The sequence below is a fragment of the Talpa europaea genome (assembly GCF_964194135.1).
Source record: "Talpa europaea genome assembly, chromosome: 7".
Taxonomy (NCBI): Eukaryota; Metazoa; Chordata; class Mammalia; order Eulipotyphla; family Talpidae; genus Talpa; species Talpa europaea.
This window is the reverse complement of record NC_140074.1, coordinates 347,448-369,059: the sequence shown is the minus strand read 5'-3', so window position 1 is coordinate 369,059 and position 21,612 is coordinate 347,448. Positions and strand designations below refer to the sequence as shown.

Here is a 21,612-nt window from a genome sequence, read left to right as displayed (position 1 = left end):
GTGGGTCCTGGCGCCCCAAGGCCCTGTGCCCTGCACCCCCCTCCTGCCGTGTGTCTTTGGCTCTCGCTCCCCGGCGGGCCCCTCCGCGGTGACTGCCAAGCCGCGGCTTCCTCTCCCGGTCATTCCCGGCGTGGCGCCTGCGGGCAGGGCACCCTGGCCTGCCTGCCCCTGCGGCTCGCCTGGGCCCGGTCCGGCGCACGTGCTGCTGCTGGCAGATGGGGTGCGCCTTCCGCTGGCGCGCGGGCCCCACTCTCCGTGAGCCAGGTGCTGGGGGTCCCCGCGGGGACCCGGCTCCTCGTCCCTCTTGCGGCTCTTCAGGCCCCGTCGGGCCTCCGCGCCGCTGCCCTGGCCCTTCCCTCAGCCTCCAGGCGCCGGCGGTGATGGGTTCTGGTGGGTTCCGGCCCCTGCCCGGCCCTGTGGGGCGCGGTCTCCCCCCTGGTTTCTCTGCCCGCCCCCGTGGGCCCGGCTCCCGGGCTCTCGGCTGCCCTGGGCCTCGTGGCGCTCGCACGGCCCCACCACCACCGTGGAGGCGCCGCCGTCGGCTGCCGGGTCTGGAGGAGCCGCAGACCCCCCGGGCTCGGCCTGCCCTCGTCGGTGCCGGTGCCCAGTGGACGCCTGGCGGGGCCCCCTCCACCTGCGCCCGCCGCCCGCCTCTGGCGCCTCCCCCACCCCTCCCCGTCCAGCCCTGCCCAGGCGGCTGGTCCTGCCTCCCCCACCCCCGCCACCCTGCGCCGCAGACGCATCGCCTGTGCGCCTCCCCGACAGCAGAGGGGCTCCCGTGGCCTCGCTGCACTCGCTCTCCGTGCTCGCTGCCTCCCGACCCCCCCGCTCAGCCGTGACCGCGCCCCTTTCCCGCTCTGGACCCTCGGAGCCCAGCGCGCCCCGTGCCGCCCCCACTTTCTTTCTGCCTTCTCTTCCCACTCACGGCACCGGCGCTATATCTGGGTGACAGATGCCGGGCTCCCGTCCCACCCCCTCCCGTGCGCTGGGGCTCCTGTCCCCACTTCCCTCCTGTCCCCACCCCTCCCGCACGCGGGGGCTCCCACCCCACCCCCCACCCCACCCCCCACCCCAGTGCGCTGGGGCTCCCGTCCCACGCCTTCCCGTGCGCTGGCCTCGCGACCTGGCTTGTGTGCACCCGAGGCCCCAGGCCCATCAGGGCGGCCCAGTGTGGCTGCCTCGTCTGTGGGGCCTGGTGCTGGGTCCTCGTCGTCTTCCACCTGGCGCGCTCGCCCCGGAGCCAGTGCCAGGGGCATCGCCGTCCCCGTGGGCTCGCCCGGCGGGTGGCGACCTGCTCCTGTGGCCTGGCGGTTGTGTGCCTCAGCCGGGCCGGCCTGCCATGCTCACGCCATCTCCCTGGTGCAGATAACATCCCCGAGGACCTCCGGGACCCCTTCTACGTGGACCAGTATGAGCAGGAGCACATCAAGCCGCCGGTCATCAAGCTGCTGCTGTCCGGGGAGCTGTACTGCCGCGTCTGCAGCCTCATCCTGAAGGGGGACCAGGCGGCCGCCCTGCAGGGCCACCAGTCCGTCATCCAGGCCCTGTCCCGGAAGGGCATCTACGTGATGGAGAGCGACGATACCCCCGTCACGGACCCCGACCTCAGCCAGGCGCCCATCAAGATGGTGAGTGCGCCCTGCCCTGCGGCGGGCTGCTCTCCGGGCACCGGCCCAGGGCGTCGGGAGTGCGGACGTGGGCTGGGTCCAGTGACGCGGCGCCTGGCCTGCTCTGCCCTCGAGCAGGGCCGGGAGGCGTCGGCAAGGATGCCGAGGTTGTGCTGGTGGCCTGCGAGCCCCCCTCGGCGTGGCCCGTTGTGCTCTGTGGCCTGCAGGCCCTTCCCTCGTCTCTGGGCCGGCTCTGGCCCAAGCCCTTCGGCGCCCCCCTCGGGCTGTTCGCTGGCTCTGGGGCTCGTGTGGGGTGGGGGCTGGGCGCTCCTGGGGCTCCAGTGAGTGGGCGCGAGGTGCAGACCTGTGGGTGTGCTTGGCCTTGGGCTATCTGTGTCCTTTCCTTTCCCACTGCTGCGGGGGGCACCCCCAGAATCTCAGGGTCACAGAAGGAGGAGGTAGAGGCCTCCCTGTTAGCACTGGGTCAGGGTCACCTCAGCTGGGATGACGGCAGTGGCGGAGCCTGTGGGGGCGCGTTGGCCATGCTGACCAGACTCCGTCCGCAGAGCGCCCACATGGCGATGGTGGACGCCCTCATGATGGCCTACACCGTGGAGATGATCAGCATCGAGAAGGTGGTGGCCAGCGTCAAGCGCTTCTCCACCTTCAGCGCCTCCAAGGAGCTCCCCTATGACCTGGAGGACGCCATGGTGTTCTGGGTCAACAAGGTGGGTCTGGGCCCGCCTGCGGCCGTGGTGCTCTGGGTCAGCGAGGTGGGGGGGCCTACCCGATGGGTTGAGCCGGCCCGCGGGCCTCAGGGGGCCTGACGCCGAGGGGGAAGTGCTCGATGCCGTGCGGTGTGTGGAGACGGCTCTTCTAGGTGGCGTGTGACCGTGTGTGGGGTTACCTCAGCAAGACCTTGTTGCTAAGCCTCCTCGTTTGCAAAAAAGGAGCTCAGTTCAGGAGACTTTGCTCAAACGGCATAGGAAGCCAGGCACGCAGCGGCTCCAGGCGACCCTGTGCTCGCAGGCAGGACTCCATACCCTCGCGGCGCGCGCCTGCGTCCTCAGGGGCGGAGGAGGGGAGGCTGCGGGGTGGGGCGGGCTGGACCAGTCAGGGGCCTCCTCGGGGCTCACCCTGTGGTGTGTGGTGCCCCCAGGTGCAGTGTGCGAGCGCCCATCTCCACCTGCAGCCGGGTGGGGGCGCCCAGGACCCGGGGACCTCGGGTCCGGCGCCCAGCTGCCCGCCCCCGGGGCCGTTCTCGCCTGCACTCCTCGGTGCCCGCGTGGCTTCCGACACCCCGCGTCTCCAGGCACTGCTGAGTGGGGGTGCAGCGCAGGAGCCCCTCGCCCGCACGGTTTCCCTGAAGGATTTTCCACCCGGTTTCCTGCTCTGACTTCCGGGGGCTGGAGGGTGACTGGCCCGGGGCCAGGGTGCGCTTCTGTCTGAGTCCTCAGGTTCTGTCCCGGGTGGGGTCCTGCCCCTGCGGCCTGCAGTGCCTCCTGCAGGTGCTTCTGCCGGCTGGATCGCCGCCGGGGCCTGCCTTCCTGGGAAAGGCTCTGTCTTGCTTCCACTGACGGGCGCGGCGGCAGCCTGGGTCTGGGCTGCTTTCTCCGTCTCGTGGGGCCTGCTGGCCAGTGGCCGGCCAGCCTGCCCTCCTCTCCCGCCCGGCATCCTCCTGGGGCTCCGCGCCCGTTCCCTTCAGTGTCTGCGTCATCACACGCGCCACGTGAGCCCGTAGGCCTCTTTCCCTCAAGGCCGCTGGCCGCCTCAGGCGGGTGGGTACCTGGGGTGGCCTCCCAGGCACGCCACGAGTCTGGTTCCGGATTTACCTGCTCTTTCCCTGGGCTCTGAGCACTCCCGAGGCTCCTCGGGCCACAAGGGACGCCTGTGGGCTGCTCTGCTGTGCGGGGTCAGGCCTGGGGCCTTCCTCCAGGGGTTTGGCCTCAAGGGCGCATTTCTCTGGGGTGCTGTTCTGTAGCCCGTTACCTTCTTCCAGCTGAGTTGACGTTTCTGGGGAGAGCTCAGTGGCCAGCAGTCGTGTGGCTGATGGGGCGTGCGGACCTGTCGGGCTGGAGCCCCGTCAACGGTGCTCTCTGCGGTCAGCGCCGCAGCCCACAGTCAGGCAGGCTCTGGGCGGGCACTTCAGCCAGACCTTCTTGGGGCTGACTTTGCTGGTGGGGGGCAGGCCTGGTTAGGGAGCAGGCCTGTGGAGGGCGCAGTCCTGGCGGGGCCTCCGAGGCGGCCACGTGGGTGCTTGGACACTCAGAGCGTGTCCTGGCGCGGTGGCCGACCGTGGTCTCGCATGTAATCCCGGCTGTGGGGGCCAGGCGTGTCTCGTGGGTGGTCGGAATACACAGGCCTGCTTCTGGGAGTCTCTGAGGAGGGGGCGCCCCGGGGCCAGGAGAGACGGCACCCACGCGGCACTAACGCACTTTTCTCCCGCTTCAGGTAAATCTAAAGATGAGAGAGATCACAGAGAAGGAAGCTAAGTTAAAACAGCAGTTGTGGGAAAGCCCCGCTCACCAAAAGGTAAAGGGCAAATCAAACCTCCCCGCGGTGCACCGAGTCAGCCCTGCCCGGCTCTGAGCCGCCGCGTCCGTGTCTGCTGCCCGGCTGCTCTGTGTGTTGTACTCACCGAAGAGCGTGAGCTGCGGGCCCCGGGCGGCGGGCCCGCGTGTCTGGGGCGCGCGTGGCGGCAGGTGGGGTGGCCTGTGCTGACCTGGAGTTGAGTGGGAGGCAGGGGGAGCTTGGTGCGAGGGGCTGTTCCCAGGAGTTGGCTTTCAGCAGCCACGTGAGGACGCGGCCCCGCTGCGGCCCGCGCGGCCCGGCCCGTGGGGACATGGGGGCGAAGGGCACGTGTGACGGGACGATGGTCCAGCAGGGCTCTTCCTGCCCTCGTCTGGGGCTCCCTTCCCTTCAGCAAGCCGTGTCCGGGGACCCCGTCCCGAGGCCTGGCCCGGCGAGGCGCCTTCCCGCTCGGGCTCGGGGGCTCCGTGCTGTGGGCCCCACCCTGCCCGCGCCGCCTGGTCCTCCGGCCGGCGGCCCCCCGTCCTCAGGCTTCCTCCGGGGCACGGAGGCCCCTGCCCCTTCCCGGGTCGTGGCTGCCGCCGCCCGGGGCACCCCGCCCGCAGAGGCGAGCGCTGGGAGGGTCTGGCTTCTTGGGACCCCTCCGCGCACACGCTGTGTGGACGCGGCGGTGCGTGTCCGCCGGACCTGCCGTGCTGACTCCTCTCCTGCTTCCTTCCCTCGCTTCCGGGCAGTCTCCCTCCAAGTGGTACTGGAAGTTAGTGCCTGTAAGTGCGTGCGCCGGCCGCCCTGCGCCCTCACCGCCCCTGGCACGTGCTCGCTCCCGTCCCCGCGCCCTCGGCCTGCCTGCCGGCCGCTCGCTCCTCCGCGCGCGACAACCTGGCTCTGGCCGCGCAGCCCCGGGCGCCCCCTTCCCTGGCCACGCACGGCTGCGCCCTACCCCGCGGATGAGCCACAGGCGGGTCCCGTGGCCCCCTCCCGACGCCCGCTGCTGTGTGAGGAGAGCGTCCGTGTGAGGGGCGGGTCCGTACCACCCTCTGCCTCACGCCTCCTGCCGTGAGCCCCCCTCTCGGGTGGTGACACGGAAGCGTCGCCTGAGGACAGAGACTCGGGTGCAGGGTGGCCGGCCCCTGCGTGGCCCCGTGGGGAAGCGTCAGCCTTGGCGCGTCTCCCGGGCAGGCCGGAGGCCGCGGTCTGGCTCCAGGTCAGCCGCACACACCGGGGGCCGCCAGCGCCGGAGCCAGCTTGTCGCGCCCATCCCGCCACCTCATCCTGGCCCCGCGCCCCCAGCCGGTCTCTGGGGCACGCACTGGGCCAGGGCTCCCCGGGACGTGCCTGTCAGCAGTCGCTGGCTGAGCTGGCCAAGGGCCCTGCCCCGTCACGGGGAGGGCACAGGGCACATGTCTCCTTTGCCGTCTGGCTCGGGCACTCAGAGACCTGCGAGGGCGGGCTCAGCGACCGAGCGAGGCCCGGGGAGCAGCGGCCCATGACGCCCAGCCTCGGGAGAGGCGGACTTGGGACGCTGGCAGGAGCGCCTGTCCCCGGCCTGCCTGGAGCCTCCCCGCCCAGCACAGGCAGGAGTGGTCCTGGTGGGCCGGCCTGAGTGGAGGCTCAGAGGCTCCCCACCCTCGGCCTAGAGACTGGCGCCCGGACTGGGAGGACGGTCAGCCCCGGCTGGCGTCCAGGCGCTCAGCGTCTGCCGCAGCAGCTGCCCCGTGCTTCCCGCATGCCGCAGCGTCCCCGTGCTCGTGTCTGTGTGGCCTGGCCGCGCCGCCTGGGCCTGTGCATGCCGCCTGCAGCCGCCGGCGCCTCCCATGCCCGTCTGAGGAGTGAGGGGCGTTCTGTGCTGGACACCGGCCGCCCACCTGTGGCCGCCAGAGGTGCTGCGTCGGGGGGTCCTCTCCGCTCACTCTTAGCCGTCTGCAGCCGTCCGCCTCGGTGCGCTCGCTCCCAGCAGCCTGGCTCCTGGATGCCTCCGCGTCCCGGTGGTGCTGCGAGCTTGCTGCAGCACTGACCTTCTGCACTACTGACCTCCGTACCTGTGTCCGCGCTGCCCGCGTGGGTCCGTTCGGATGTCTGCTGTACTTGGGAGGGCCCGGGCCCTGCCCTCCTCGCGGCCTGTGCTTGGGACATGGGCAGGTGCTGCAGACCAGCCCTCGTCTAGCTCAGCCCTGGAGCTTCTTACGCCGCCTCTTCACACTCTCACACTTCTGGCCACGGTTGATGGCCGCATAGTGGACGTGGCGGCCCCTCAGGCCTACCATGTGCCTAGCAGCCATGGGTGGGCTCGTTTCTCCCTGTGGGGGGCTGCCTCTCTCCCCTTCCTTGTGCCAGTAGAGTGGGGAGGCCTGGGATCCCTGCAGCTGAGCGCTGTTCCCAGGGTACCTGTGAGTGCCAGCATCCTTGGTCTTCACCTACACGTGCCAGACGTGTGTGCGGGTGCTCGGAGCTTTTCCGCGCGGCTGCTGTTGCTCATAACTGTCCAGCGGGCAGGAGCCAGCCTGGGTGACAGCCTGCCGGTGCCACCACACGTGAGGGTTCAGAGGCCTCTTCTTGTCTCCCAGGTGCGCTACCGCCGGGAGCACCTGTCTGCCCGGCAGCCGCCCCACTTCCCGCTGCTGGAGGACCTCATGCGGGACGGCAGCGATGGGGCCGCGCTCCTGGCCGTGGTCCACTACTACTGCCCGGAGCAGATGAAGCTGGACGGTGAGTGCAACACGGTGCAGAGGCCTCAATCTCTGGGTATTGGCAGGGGAGGGTGCTAGGGCGGGAGTGGGCACTCGGCCTGCAGAGGCCCGATGAGGAGGCTGGACGGCAAGTGTCTGGGGGACACGATCACGCAGCGGTGACTTAGCTGCAGCGGTGAGGCCCCGGGCTGCAGCTGATGGGGCCTCCAGAGCGGGCTTGGGGTGTGGAAACCACCTGGGCATACCCCCACTCCTGCCCCCAGCCCTTAGCGCTCCTTTGCATTTGGTGTGGCGGCCTGGTGCCCAGGTCCGGAACTCACGGCCCAAGGCTGGAGCTGCCGGGTCTGGGGGCCGCCACAGAGCCCCACCGAGTGTGCTGCAGAGCCACCGCTCAGGCACATGGGCCAGCAGGTGGCGCTGCGCCAGAAGCCCACCTGGTGGGCGCCCCTTGGCACTCCTGGGCTTGGCGTGGGGTGGGACAGGGCTGACTGGGCCCGGGGGAGCAGCCGGGTGTGTGGGCGCAGTTGTGGGCTCGGCCCACAGGCACGGAGGCCTGGGTTGCGTGGGCGCCCACTGGGGAGGCCGAGGTAGACGTGCAAGCCTAGTGAGGACGGGGCCAGGGCCTTGGGGCTTTGCAGGGTGGGGCAAAGGCCTCACCCCAAGGTGGGCACCAATGGCCCCAGAGGCTGTGGAGGACCCACCTCCCAGGGCTGGCACCACGAGGCCGTGACAGGCAGGGCTGGAGCACATGCGGCGCGGTGGGGGCACGAGAGGGGCGGGGAGACCAGGCATGGCCCCTGCTCGGCGGTCTTTTGCGCCCCCAGCCTCTGTCGGTCTGCATCCTCTGCGTCCCGCTGTCTGCTTCTTGGCCTCCCAGTCATGGGCCGGGTCAGCACCTCCTTTCGTCGTGTCCAGCCTCCTCGCCTGTCCTGGGGCTGGAGGCGGGAAGCACTGGGGTAGGGTGTCGTGGGTTGCGGGCACTCAGGCCCCGGTGGCTGGCCGGTATGGCTCTGGAGGCTGTGGCGCCAGCGTGGACACACCCCAGCCGGGAGGGCGAGCAGCCCGTGGCTTCTGGGGATGCTGGTGGGCAGGGGGTGGGGAGGGGGACCGAGCAGAGCAGGTGCTGGCAGCAGATGCAGATAAGCCCCCTGAAGCTGGGAGCCCTGGCCGGAGCCCCAGAGGCCTGGGGCCAGAGACACGTTTTAAGTGACGCACAGCAGACGCGTAGCTTGTCCCACTTCCCGTGTGTGCCCTGCCAGGGCAGGGACTCGGGCTCTGTCCACGGGCATCTCCCGCCTCCGGAGCACTGGGGCAGGCTGGGGTCCGCAGGTGCTGCTCTGGGCAGGGCGAGCATGGTAGCGTGGCCACACACTAGGCTGGGCGGGCGAGGCTTGGGCCTCCAGTGCCTCTGGCGTGGCCAGAGGGTGGTGCTGGGGCCTCCTGCCTCTTCCTCCAGCCGGTGCCTGCCCAGGTCAGGGGACCTGGCCACAGATTCCCCTGGGGTGATCAGGTGCTCTGGACCCTGAGCAGCAGCCCTCCCACCCCTCCAGGAACCGTGAGCAGGAGAGCGATGGCGGCCCAGCCAGAGAAACAGGTCGGTCCGTTCCCAGGGCCTCAGGAGGCACTGGAGGGGACGAGCAGGTCTGCGGAGCAGCGGTGCCTCCCCACCCCTCGGGGGATGCTGAGCCCGGCACTGTGGCCTCAGGCATGGAGGGCCGGGGGAGAGGCCGCCCCCCTCCACCCCCCCGCGACCATTAGACTGGCACCCCCGCTCCTGGCTGCACGGAGCTGACGTGCCCCCGCTCGCAGCAGGGAAGGTCACTTTCTGCAGAAGCCGGCCAGGTTCACCGTCCTCCGTGAGACGGGGCTCCTTGCCCTGCTGCACGCTCAACTCCTGGCACCCTCCTGAGATTGGGCAGCCTCCAGGAGGCCGAGAAGCCAGGACAGCGTGCAGGTGTGGGGGGCGGGCGCGCTGGGGCGGGCGAGGACGGGATGTCCGCTGAGAGAGCCCCTCGGCAAAGACCCAGGGTCAAAGCCCCCACGGCGAGGCGGGGCCAGCGCCTGGGAACAGAGCACCGGGCGTTGACACCTGAGAACGCCCTGAGCCCTCCGGGAGGGGACACACAAGCCTGAGGGGCGACGCCCGCCTCTGCCAGCGGTGGGTCCGCGGGGACAGGCGAGGGAGGAGGTCCTCTCCGCCTGCTCCCCGCCAGGCTCTGGTTCCGGCTGGCACCCCCTGGGCTCAGTGGCTGCGACCACACAGCCGCCGGTGCTTGGAGCCGCTTCCCACCTGCCCTCCCACCCTCCGCCGGTCTGAGCTGGCAGCCTGACGAGGACAGGCCGTCACAGGACGTCCCGTGCCGCCGCCTCGAGAGCTTCCTTTCTATATTTAAATGGCTCTTGTGACACGTCGCACTCGGCCCTGCTGCGCCCGCGGGCCTGGAGGCGGCGGCCCGTAACCGGCCGGTCTGTCCACAGACATCTGCTTGAAGGAGGCCATGTCCACGGCCGAGCGCCTGTGCAACATCCGGCTGCTGCGGGAGTTCTCAGACGAGTACCTGAACAGGTGCTTCTACCTCGCCTTGGAAGACGTGCTGTACGCCCCCCTCGTCCTGAAGGTAACAGGGTGCGGCCAGCCCCCCTGCTCGCCGCCCCGCGGGGTCAGCCCCTCACCCGCGCCCTCGGTTTCCTTTCCTCGTAGCCGAACATCATGGTTTTCATTGCCGAGCTCTTCTGGTGGTTTGAGAACATCAAGCCAGATTTTGTCCAACCCAGGGATGTCCAGGAGCTGAAAGACGGTGAGTGCGCCCCCCGGCCTCCCGGCAGCACACAGCCCGTCCAGGCCTGGCCGGTGTCCGGCTGCAGCTCTGCCAGGGCGGCTCCCCCACTCCAGGCCACCCGTCCTGCGGTCAGCGTCTGGGACCAGCAGGTGTCACTTGGAGGGCCGGCCCCCCCAGTGGGTCTGTGGCCCTCTCCCGCCTTCCCTGCTCAGGGTGGGTCCCGGCCAGCAGGCACGGCTTGGGGGCCCCGGGTGCCCCCGTGTGCTCTGCCGGCCTTTGTAGCTGGGCCTGAGGGCAGGCGGCGGTACTGCTGAGCAGAGTTGGCCTCTGGGGCTCACAGAGCGGCCTGGTCTCCTGCAGCAGAGGCTTCCCTGTGTCCCAGCCCCGGAGGGCGCCCTCTGCCGCCGAGTCCCGGGAGCTCGGGGACTGGAGGCCAAGACGCGGCAGTGCACCGGCCCCTCCCCGCCCACGTCGCTGGCTCTCAGGGAAGCCTGGGTGTGGGCCGCCTCCTGTCTGCAGCTGCCTGTTGCCCTTCACGCTCTCGCAGCCGCTGTGTCCCCTGCCATCACCCTGTGCCCGGCCTGCGTGGGCTTCGCTGCCCTGCTACTGTGTCCTGTGGCCAGCTGGTCAGCGAGGGGCCAGCTCTGGCACTTGCTGTCCCCAGTGCCTCCCGTCACAGACCAGTGCAGGGAAGGGCCGCCTCGCAGATAGGCCTCTCCTTGTCTAAACCTGCCCCACGGGCTGCACCTGGGGCCCACGACCAGACCTGCCTGCAGCTGAGGCCCTGCCTCCTGGGGGGACGTCCCCTTGTTTGCCTCGAGATCCCTTGACAGTCCCAGCCTGGCTCAGGCGGGGCCCGTGTGAGCCTTGGGGCTCGTGCGGTGTAGACTGTCTCTGGTGGGGTGTGTTTGTGCTTCTTGAAACCATTTTTTGGGGGAAGTTTCGTTCTGGGTGAATGTGGTGTTATTCGTGCCGGGGAACGCCCTTTTTTTGTGAAGACGCCGCTTGGTGACGTGTAAACGCTCACACGCTGCGCCGCCGCCCTTCCTGCAGCTAAAGTCGCGCCGCACCCGAGGGGCAGCCGGCCTCCCGTGCCCATCTCCAACGCCACCAAGCGCAGCTTCCTGGGGGTGCCCGCCGCGCCGAGCCCTACCGACGTGCCGTCCCCCGCCCCGCTGCAGCCCGATGGGGGGCCCCGGCACCCCCTGCACCCCGAGGAGCCTGAGCATCTGTGAGTCAGGGGCGGGCGGCCAGGGGCAGAGGAGCAGGAGCCCGCGTCTTAAAACGGGTTTTCGTTGCCCGGGCCTGCTCCAGGTGGCCGTCTCGGGTTGGTGGCTCCCAGAATTTGGGGAGAGGAGGAAGGAGCTCTCCCGGGGGGGGGGGGCGGGGAGCCCCACGCTCTGGCAGGCACAGGCATGTGAGCCAGGCCAGCTCCGCCCGCATGCGCCAGCTGCAGTGAGCCGGGGGCGTCGGGCGGGACCCTCGCTCCAGTTCGACGCTGAGGGGCGCGCAGACACAGGGCGGTGCTGAGGGATGCGTCCACAGGAGGCAGTGAGATCTGGGCAGTGCCCAGCAGGGGCCGGCATGTCCTGGGCTCGAGCTGACGGGGAGGCCAGCGTGGGCTGGCTGAGGGCGTGGGAGCCGGTGCCTGCCCTCTGCCTGCAGACCAGCTGTGTGGGGACGTGCAGGTCGGGGCGTGCCCCCCACTGTGCCATGACAGCGCCCCTCAGCCTTAACACAGGAGCACCTGCCCGGCACCTCCCACTTTGGGCCACCAGCACCAGCCTGACCGCTCCCACGCGGGGCTGGACGCTGGGCTCATTGCCTTGCTGCATGGTCCTCTCTCTCCCGGGCCGGCCCAGGGCTCCTGGCGCCCTGCCCTCACGCCACGCTCCTGCCCGGCTGCCTTCCCTCCCACCTGGCCTCTGTCGGTGTCCTTTGCCCCCTCGGGGCTGGCTCTGGGAGTCCCTGGCTCTGGGTCCCCGAGGCCTGCGGTGCGAGTGGCCGCCCCGTGAGCTGTCTGTGGGGTCTCCCCACGGCTGGACTGCGCAGCACCAGCCAGTAGGATGCTCTGCTGTCTGTAGGCCCGGTGAGGTGCTGACCACACCGCCAAGGCCTGGCGCAGGCGGGGGCAGCTCTGGAGGTCGGACTGCTGCTGCAGGCGCTGCTCGTGCATCTGGCTGTGGGCTGACGGGTCAGCGTGTGCCCAGTGGCAGGTTGGGGATGCTTTGGGCACGTTTGATGTTCTTTGTGCCGGCTCCCAAGGCCTCCATGGACCTCGCGTGGCGGGTGTGGGGCCACAGGGGCCTCTGGTTTCCTCTGTGTCTGCTCCTGGCCTCGGAGGTGGTGACTGAGCTCTCCCTCTCTCTTGCGTGCAGCGGGAAAGCGGCGTCTGCCTTCAGCGCCTCGCACCCCTTGCTCCCGCTGCGGCAGAAGCAGCAGAAGGTGGTGCAGGCGGAGGAGCCCCCAGGTGAGATGGCCCTGCCCTCGCGTGGCCCTGAGGCCCTTCCGAGCCCGGCCTGGCTGCGCGGGCACTGGGCGGGATGAGAGTGCGGGGGTTTCGACCTCCCGGCTCGCAGGCGAGAGCGGCCTGGGAAGTTGTGGGTGAGGTGCCGCTGGCTGTGGCATCTCCAGGCTCAGCTCTGGCTGACACCCCAGAGCTGTTCGCTGCTCCTCCCTGCGGGCCGTGTCACGCCAGCCGCGTGCTGAGCCCCCCGCTCCCACTGCAGACCAGCGGCTCCGCTCCAGCTCCTTGACCCGCGTCGATGGCCAGCCTCGAGGGGCCGTGGCTGCGTGGCCAGAGAAGAGGGGCAGGTGAGTGTCGGTCTCGGTGTCCCCGGCCTGCCCTCCCCACGCCCTTCACAGCAGCGCAGCACAGCCTGGGGGGCGTGTCTCCCGTGGGCTGGGAGCTCGGGCGGGGGGAGGCCTCACGTTGGGCAGTGAGCGGCTCTGCCGTGGGGACTGGAGCCACTTTCACACGGTGAGTTTCTGGCTGCAACTTTTAATTAGTTTTTAAAAAGTTTTAGCTTGGACTCTGGCCTAGTGGTGGTCACAAATCAAATGACTTTGGGGACCCAAGTGACTTACAGGGACCATAAGGGGGCCCTGGGCCCATGGTGTCTGGGCCTGCTTGCCCGAGGCCCTCCTGGCCCTCCTACCCGGGCTGTGTCCTCCTGTCCCCCTGTGCGGGCAGGCGGGTCCCGTGAGCTGCGCCCCAGCGGGCCTCTCCCGTGTCGCAGGCCCGTGTCTCAGCCGGCGCCGTTTGCCCTCCATCACGCCGCCAGCTGCGACATGGACCCCGGCTCTGGCGACAGCGTCAGCTTGGCCCGCTCCATCAGCAAGGACAGCCTGGCATCCAGCGTCGTGACTCTGACCCCTCAGAACCAGCCGCATCCCCCGGCCCAGAAGGTCGACGGCCGGAGCCTCCTGAACAACGTGGACATCGAGGACGAGGACGAGGAGCTGGTGGCATTCGTCGGGGCAGACGGGTCACCCCCCAGTGGTGACCCGGGCCTGGCACCAGGGGCCAGGGTGCCCCCGAGGCTGGCCGACACTCTCGACAGGAAGCCTGACAGCTTCTTTCTGGAGCCACTGATGCCAGCCGTGCTGCGGCCGGCCAAGGAGAAGCAGGCCGTCTCCAAGGAGGACGAGCGCGGGGAGGGGAGGCCGAGGGGCTTCGCGTCCAGGAGGCCCAGCGAGGGCCCCCAGTCGCTGGTGCGGAAGCGGGTGCCCAGCAGCCAGGGCAGCCGCGACCCCAGCAGGACCTGCGCCCCTGTCGGCGGTGCGGAGCCGCCCGTGGTCTCCAGCCCCACGCCTGCCGCGGTGGGGGATGCCTGCGTGGGGCCTCTGGCCGGCGGTGGTTCTGACCCGCTGTCTCAGGGACCGTCTGCTGACGGCTTCTTTCTGCACGTCGCCGGGGCCGGTGAGGATGCGGGGGGTCAGTTCCAGGGAGGCTGCGTCAGGAGCCCCCGCCCCCGCGACCTGGGGCCCTGGGCCGGCCTGCAGCTGTGCCCCACAGCGGAGGAGGTGGGCGTCGAGGAGGTGGGGCCCGGCCTCACGGGAGAGGACCACGCTGCAGTGGTCGCCCGGTACCTGGGCGAGGAGGAGTCAGCCAAGCTGCAGGAGGACATGAAGGTGAGGGAGCATGAGGACAAGGACGACGCCAGCGGCCGCTCTAGCCCCTGCCTGAGCTCGCTCTCCCAGGTCAGCAGCATCTCCATGGCCAGCGGCAGCGTGAAGATGACCAGCTTCGCGGAGAGGAAGCTGCAGCGGCTCAACAGCTGCGAGACTAAGTCCAGCAGCAGCAGCTCCCAGAAGACCACGCCCGACGCCTCGGAAAGCTGCCCTGCCCCCCTGACCACGTGGAAGCAGCGGCGGGAGCAGAGCCCGGGCCGGCAGGGCAGGGAGCACGCCAGCCTGCTGGCCTCGGAGCTGGCGCAGCTGCACATGCAGCTGGAGGAGAAGCGGCGCGCCATCGAGGCGCAGAAGAAGAAGGTGGAGGCGCTGTCTGCCCGGCAGCGGCTGCAGCTGGGGAAGGCGGCCTTCCTGCACGTGGTCAAGAAGGGGCGGGCCGACGTGGTCCCCCAGCCGCTCCGGCCTGAGCACCTGGCCCGGGAGTACTCCCAGCACAACGGGGAGGACCGGGAGGGGCCCCTGTCCAAGATGGAGGGCTTTCTCGTCAAGGAGGAGGGGCGGGCAGCCCTGGGGGAGGCCGAGCCTGGGGACCGGGAGGGCCCGGCCCTGGGGCAGCAGCACAGGCCGAGAGACCCCAGCCTGCACGAGCTGGAGAAGAGCAAAGCGCTGTCAGCGGTGCTGCTGGAGGACGGTGTGGGCGAGGGCCTGGGCGTGGGCGAGTGCGACCTGTCCATCGAGAAGCTGAACGAGACCATCAGCACGCTGCAGCAGGCCATCCTGCGTATCTCCCAGCAGCAGGAGCAGCTGCTCATGACGTCCCCCTCGGGCCCCGTGCCTGGCCCCAAGGGCGGCCCCCAGGACCAGAGAGCCAAGGCACCTGCTCACTTTGCTGAGCCGCTGTCCCCCACGGGGGTGACTGGTCCCCGCAAGGCCCCACGCCCGGCTCAGGGCAGGAATTCCCGGTCGGGCAGGCCGGCCGAGCTGAAGGTCCCCAAGGACAGGCAGCAGGGCTCTCCCCGCAGCAAGACCCCGACCCCCAGTATTGAGGGCTCCCCCCATGGGCGGCCTCTGCTCCCTGGCACCCACCCTCGCACACCCTCCGAGCTGGGCGGCGGGCCGGCCCCCGGGGATGACCCCCCCGAGAAGCGCTTCCTGGAGAGCTGCAGGCTCCGCGACGAGAACAACCAGCGGGCGCCGCCCCCCAGCAGGGACACCAACATCCTGTCTGAGCAGGCAGGCCTCAGGGATGTGCTGGGCGGTGGCCAGAGCGAGGTGGGGATGGAGGGCGCCCCCACGGACGGGCCCCCGAGGAGCAAGGCCAGCCTCATCGAAGTGGACCTCTCCGACCTGAAGGCCCCGGACGAGGATGTGGGGCCTGGGGGCCGGGACAGTGTGGCGGAGCTGGCCAGCGAGGGCGAGCAGAAGCCGGGCGTTGGCTTCTTCTTCAAGGTAGGCCCACACTATGGCTGCCGGGGTGCTGCCGGGCCTGCCCACAGCGCTGGCGCCCCTGGGGGACCCCCACCCCATCCTGCTCCACGTGAGGACACCAGACCATGGTGCCTCCTGCCCCCTCCCAGTGGCCCCTGCCCAGCCCCACGGCATCTGGGTGGAGAGAGAGACTCGAAGACAGGCTGTGTCTTCTGGGGGGACGGGGACACCTCATTTCCTTCAGAGGGTCCAGGGCAGACTCGAGAAGATGGTCACTCGGGGGGGCGAGTGCATCGTTGGGGGCACGCGGACAGGAGGGGCTGGGGGGAGCCATCTGTACTTCAGTTTCCATAGGGACACGTTTACCCGTGGGTTACAAGCACGTCCGATGGCGGTGCGGGCCTTGGAGGGCGCCGCGCCCCGTAACGGCTCCTTCCATCTGCGTTGCAGGACGAGCAGAAAGCAGAAGACGAGCTGGCCAAGAAGCGGGCGGCCTTCCTGCTCAAGCAGCAGCGCAAGGCCGAGGAGGCCCGCCTGCGCAAGCAGCAGCTGGAGGCGGAGGTGGAGCTCAAGAGGGACGAGGCCCGGTACGTGGCACTGCCCCCACGGGGACGGCCGGCACTGCCCATGTCTGTGCTGGGCTCTGCCCACGCCCTGGGCGGGCGCCTCCCCGCAACCCCGGCACCTGTGGGGCCACGGGCCGAGGCGCTGACCTGCCGCCATCGCAGGCGCAAGGCGGAGGAAGACCGGATCCGGAAGGAGGAGGAGAAGGCGCGGCGGGAGCTCATCAAGCAGGAGTACCTGCGCCGGAAGCAGCAGCAGATCCTGGAGGAGCAGGGGCTGGGGAAGCCCAAGGCCAAGCCCAGGAAGCCGCGCCCCAAGTCCGTGCACCGGGAGGAGTCCTGCAGCGACTCGGGCACCAAGTGCTCCTCCACCCGTGAGCACCGCCCGTGCCCTGGCAGCTGTGGGCTGGCCTGGGCAGCACCGGCCCTGTCTAACGGCGGGCTCTGGGGTTGTTCCCTGGGGGTCCTGTGTCCCCATGGCGGGGTGGGAGGAGGCAGAGGCCGCGCCGTGGAGGCCCCAGCTGGGGCGCACACGCCTGACAGGCTCCTCTTGCCTTGCAGCTGATAACCTGAGCCGTGCCCAGTCTGGCTCCAGCCTGTCCTTGGCCTCCGCGGCTACCACAGAGCCCGAGAGCGTCCACTCGGGGGGCACGCCTTCCCAGCGGTGAGGAGCGGGCGCTTGTGGGGAGGACGGGCCTTTCAGGTTAAGAGCCGGGATAAAGCGGGTTCACACCCAGCCCTCTTGCTGCTGGTGGGGGCCCCGCTGCTGTGTGCAGCCTGTGTCCAGCCCGTGCCCGCGGGACCAGAGAGCTGTTCCCGGGGGCTCCTCGTCTGGGCCGCCCTAGTGTGGGCTGTGGCAGGCAGGCCTCGCCGGTCTGTCTCCACCCGGGGCCGAGGCTGTCCTGTGGGGAGCAGGCCCCACGCCCCCGCACCGCTGCTGGCCGTGGCCAGTGGGGTCCAGGCCGCCTGCGTGCCCATCCACCGCCTGCGTGCCCATCCACCACCCGCCTCTGCCGCGCAGGGTGGAGTCCCTGGAGGCCCTGCCTGCGCTGAGCCGCAACCCCAGCAGGAGCACCGACCGGGACTGGGAGACGGCGTCCGCCGCGTCCTCGCTCGCCTCGGTGGCCGAGTACACAGGTGACGGCTCTCTCGAGGCCGCAGGCGCGTGTCCGCGTGGGGGGACGTGCGCCTGCGCGCCCAGCCCCGGGGCCCGGGGCCTCTTGACTGGGTTTTCATAGCTGGTCGCCGGCCCGCCCGCAGGCCCCCGGCTCTTCAAGGAGCCCAGCAGCAAGTCCAACAAGCCCATCATCCACAACGCCATCGCCCACTGCTGCCTGGCCGGGAAGGTGAACGAGCCCCACAAGAACTCCATCCTGGAGGCAGGTGGCAGCCGCGGGCGGGCGGGGCGCAGGTTGGGCTGGGGCGGCGGGCGCGGTGGGCTGCCGCGGGGAGGAGATGGGGCCCGCGGTAGCTGAGGGCAGTGTGCCCACGCGGAGGGGACAGCAGGGCCGGGCAGGCCGGGCTTGGCAGGGGCTGAGGGTCGGCGCGAGGGGGGCCAGGGAGGTCTGGGCAGTGCCGCTGGTCTAGCTTCGGTCACTTGGAGGGGATGGGATGGTGGCCTCTGTGGTAGGGGACTGGTGGCAGCTGGGCGTGAGTGAAGGTTGGGACGGCAGCCTCACCACACTCTGGGGGGCGCTGGGGACGGGGGCGGCTGCCGGCGGCATCTGAGCGAGAGGCGAGGTCCGGCTGCGAGGGGCAGGGCTTCCAGCTCGGCCGCACTGATGCGGCTGCTCCGTCTGGCCGCGGGTGGAGAGCTGCCTGGTCCCCCCAGAGCCAGGTCACCAGGGCAGGCAGTGGCCCCTTTTGCCGGCCTCCTGGCTGGGGGTCACGCGCGCTCAGGGCGAGGGGAAGGGGCGGGTGGGTGTCGGGTCTGCAGGGCCAGAGTCTGTCCCTGGCTGGTCAGGAGGGGCTTCTCGAAGGGTCGAAGCACAGCTCTGGATGCGGGACGGGGAGGGCTCGGACTGGGGAAGGAGGTGTGCCCCGGGGGGGGGGGCGTGAATTTGAGCTGGGGGGGTGAACGGCGCATGGGAGCCCCTGTCCCAGAGCGGGGCAGGCGGCTGGGCTCCATGCGAGGCTGGTGTCGGCTGAGCCGGGTGGAGATGAGGGGGAGGAAGGCCTTGGAGGAGCTGGGGCCCAGGGCCGAGCTGCAGGCGGGAGTGGGGTTGCCTGAGGAGGGGCGCGGGCCCCGGAAAGGCTTCTGCATGGCAGGGCGGGCCCTGGTGTCGCGGGCCAGGTCTGGGGAGGAGGGCGGTGCCAGCGTGCCCACCCGGGCCATCTGCCCTGGGTCCGGGGCCCCTCCCCAGGAGGGGACCTTTTAAAGCCCACGTGGGGCTCAGTGCCACAGGCGGGACCTGGGGCGGTGGCCACGGGGACAGGCAGAGACCGGCGCCTGGGCTCTTGTTGGGCGCTGGTCATGTAGTGGCCCCGTGGCAGCGGCCCCTGGTGTGGGGACAGCGGAGCCAGGTCCTTGGGCTGACGCAGCAGCAGCCGTGCCCCCGCTGTCACACGGGCCCTGCAGCCCGGGCTGCCCAGGCCGGTGTCCTGCCCGGGCTCCGCGCTGTCCACGTGACCTTTTAAAGCAAACGTGCTTGCGCCTGCTCGAGGGCCAGGAGCAGCATGCGCTTACACTCGCAAGACGAGGGGATGGCCGCGGGAGCGGTGTCACTTCTGCCCTTACGGCGTCTTCCCTGCCCGGAGAAGCAGCTGGGGCCTCGGCCTGCGCGGCCCACCCCGGGAGAGCTGCGGGCCAGAGAGTGGGGCGGTGTTCGCCGCTCGAGGGGCCCTGCCGTGAAGCCGCCGCCAGCCCTGGCCGCCCTCCTTGCTCGGGGAGGCGGCCCCAGGCCCAGCCGCGCCAGCTCCCGCTGCTGGGTGCTGAGTCTGCCCATCTGGTGGGCGTGACGCCGTCCCTGGGCCCCCGATGGGCATTTAGCCGCTGTGTCACGCCGGCACGTGGTTTCGCTGAGCTTTACCAGCTCTTCCCCTAGCACCTCGGGGCCTCTCGGGTGCCCGGTGGCACCTGAAGCGCCACAGCCCCGGGGACCAGCCACACCGGCCAGTCCTCTCCTCGGCGGGTGGTGCTGGCCGCAGCACCTGGCAGGTGGCCGCTGGCATGGCGGCCGCCGCGCCCCTCACCCGCCCCTCTGCCGCCCGTGCAGGAGCTGGAGCGCTGCGACGCCAACCACTACATCATCCTGTTCCGGGACGCCGGCTGCCAGTTCCGCGCCCTCTACTGCTACTACCCCGACGCGGAGGAGATCCACAAGCTGACGGGCACCGGGCCCAGGAGCATCACCAAGAAGATGATGGACAAGCTGTACAAGTACAGCTCGGACCGGAAGCAGTTCAGCCTGATCCCCGCCAAGACCATGTCCGTCAGCGTGGACGCGCTGACCATTCACAACCACCTGTGGCAGCCCAAGCGGCCCGCGGTGCCAAAGAAGACCCAGACTCGCAAGTGACCCTCCGTATTTATTACTCACCCACTTGGTACGAAGCGCGAGACGCAGCCTTGGTCAGAGGCACAGACCACGGCACTCGGGCCCGCCGCGGCCCCCCGCTCTGGGGCGAGACCTCTGACCGGGGCCCCTCTTACTTGAAGCTCTCCTCAGTGTAAGCCCCGCGCGGCCGCCGTGCCTGCGCCCGGACCCGCCCCCGCCCCCGCCGGGCGCGCGTGTCCGCGGGCGCTGTCACGGGGGAGTCTGTTTCGTGTGCGGAACTGTGTATTTATTGATTGTGTCTACTGCCAACATTCACACTCGACTCTGAGATTTCTGAAGAAGTGATAGTTCCTTTGCTGCTCTGAAAACGTTTACTGAAAACGAGAGTTCGCCGAAAGCACTGAAGCCTGCGCTCCGTCTCTGCCGGGGTGACGTTGGCAGCCGCGACGTCGCCTCCGTGGCTGCAGGGACGGTGAGCACCTGCGGGCGTCGAGTTCGGGCCGCTGATGAGTGTCCGCCTCAATGAAGATGGATTTTGGTGAAGCAGAACCTGTTTTCGCCGAGCGTGTTTCTCCGAGCGGCACAGCCCTGCGTGGGCAGGTGCGTGTGGCCGCTGGGAGCCCCCGCGTAGGGCCTCTGCCTCGCCTGTGGGACACCACCGCATGCGCTCGGGCCGCGGCAGGATCCCGAGTGGGGCAGCGGCGGCCCTCCCAGTGGGCGCCTGGCCGCGCTCCACCCCCGGCCGACTGCACCCGCGTTTCCTCGAGGTGTCACTGGGCGGCCTCAGACTGCAGGAGAACCGCAGACTGGCACAGGAGACACTGGGGGAGCGTCCTGCCTGGCGAGGGGTGCGGGCGGCGCTGAGGGTGCGGCCGGGCCCCGTGCTGGACGCGTGGCCGGTATGCCTGCGGCGGCTGCCCTGCCTCCGTCACGCGTGCTGTTCCTCACTGTATGTTTGATGTCGTCATATTTATTTTAAGAAAGCACTAAAATGTAATAAAGTAACTGACTAATTTGCTTTATAGGAACTGCCTGTGTGAGGGCGTCCTGGCCCATCTTGTCAGTTGGTGTCGCCCCAGCCTGGCCTTTGAGGGGCTTCGCGCTGTTTGGTGAACGGCCGGCCGGCCCTTGCGGTGGCGGGCGGGGCATCTGCGCTGCCTCCTGCCCTGGAACCGCGCAGCTACTTGTCTGCCATGGGGCGCCCTTGGGGGGACTGGACTGGACTGGACGGCGGCGGTGTTAATGGTGATTTGGAGGTAGTGCTGGCAGAGCTGGAAAACTGCCTCAACTCCGGGTCTTCTCGCTGTGTGGCCTGCACTGCTGGGGTGGCTGTGCCTCTACTGGGCTTTGGGCCAAGTCCCTGTCCTTGTGGTGGCCTGTGGAGGCCCTTCCTCAGGGCGGGACACAGGGCTCTCCTGAGGCGAGGTCTTGGCCCCTCGGCCTGGGTGCTGGTGGCCGTCTGTTTCTCGGTTTGTGGGATCGTCTCTGGACGTCTGCCGTCCACGTGCGGGCCGCCTCTGGCCTGCCTGTCTGCCCAGACAGGGCCTCGCTGCAAACACAGTGCCCCAGGGTGGGCTTTGTGTGGGCTCCTGGGTGGCGGGCTGGGCCCCCAGGAGGGTGTTGAGGTCAGCGAGGCGGGGGCAGTCGGCCATGTCCAGGGACAACGGGCCACCCTCTTGCTTGAGCCCCACGGGCAGCTGAAAGGCAGAGCGGTTTGGACGCCCTGCCGGGCAAGCGGGTTCCTCGAGGCTGCGCTGTCCGGTAGCAGAGCGGGGTCAGCCCGGCATGTCGGCGCCTGGGCCCTGGCCACCTGCCCCGGCAGCCCCGGGGTCTCGCCGGTCTTCCGGCGGCGGCCGTCGCGTGGCCGGGCAGCGAGGGAGGCGCAGGGTCAAGCAGCCGCGCCGCAGCCCCCTCTGCGCCGGGCGCCGGCCGGGCCGAGGCTCCCACTCGGAGCAGGCCCGGCCCCGGGCGCGTCCGCCTCGCCCGCGCCAGGTGCCCCGCGCCGTGTCCGCCGGCCGGGCCGAGGCCGCGGGGCGTGGACGCGCGCCCGCCGGTGCTGTCCGGCCCGCCGGCCCGGCTCGCCACGAGGCTGGGGCTCCGCGGAGGCGGGAGACGGCCGGGAGGCGCCGGCCGGGCAGGTCGCAGGGGACCCGCAGGGCTGGCGGGGCTCGCCCTCGACCCCCCCCCCACCCCCGCCCCGAAGCCCGGGCGGGGGCTGCGGGGGCTGCGGGGCTTCCGCGCGGGAGGCGGCGCGGGCGACGCTCGGTGCCCGGGCCGACCCTCCGGCTTCCTGCGCGCGCGCGCACGCAAGGCACGCACACAGCCGCGCGCGCACGCAAGGCACGCACACAGCCGCGCGCGCACGCAAGGCACGCACACAGCCGCGC

At 70.4% G+C, this 21,612-nt stretch overlaps 1 protein-coding gene across 2 annotated transcripts; it reads left to right on the top strand.

Moving 5' to 3' along the window:
• Window positions 1-1,553: 1,553 nt before the first annotated feature.
• CAMSAP1 (calmodulin regulated spectrin associated protein 1) lies at window positions 1,554-19,246 on the top strand (the record flags this gene model as incomplete). Of its 2 annotated transcripts, XM_084238121.1 has the most annotated exons (17): window positions 1,554-1,628; window positions 2,174-2,335; window positions 4,059-4,139; window positions 4,871-4,903; window positions 6,701-6,842; window positions 9,302-9,441; window positions 9,525-9,621; window positions 10,657-10,834; window positions 11,982-12,073; window positions 12,333-12,417; window positions 12,843-15,186; window positions 15,616-15,752; window positions 15,894-16,102; window positions 16,290-16,392; window positions 16,750-16,865; window positions 16,989-17,107; window positions 18,944-19,246. In XM_084238121.1, the coding sequence occupies exons 1-17, from the start codon at window positions 1,569-1,571 to the stop codon at window positions 19,244-19,246; spliced, it is 4,401 nt and encodes a 1,466-aa protein (XP_084094247.1). In that variant the 5' UTR covers window positions 1,554-1,568. The 2 variants fall into 2 exon arrangements, with proteins under 2 accessions (XP_084094247.1, XP_084094248.1); XM_084238122.1 differs by lacking the exon at window positions 4,871-4,903.
• Between the last annotated feature and the right edge of the window lie 2,366 nt (window positions 19,247-21,612).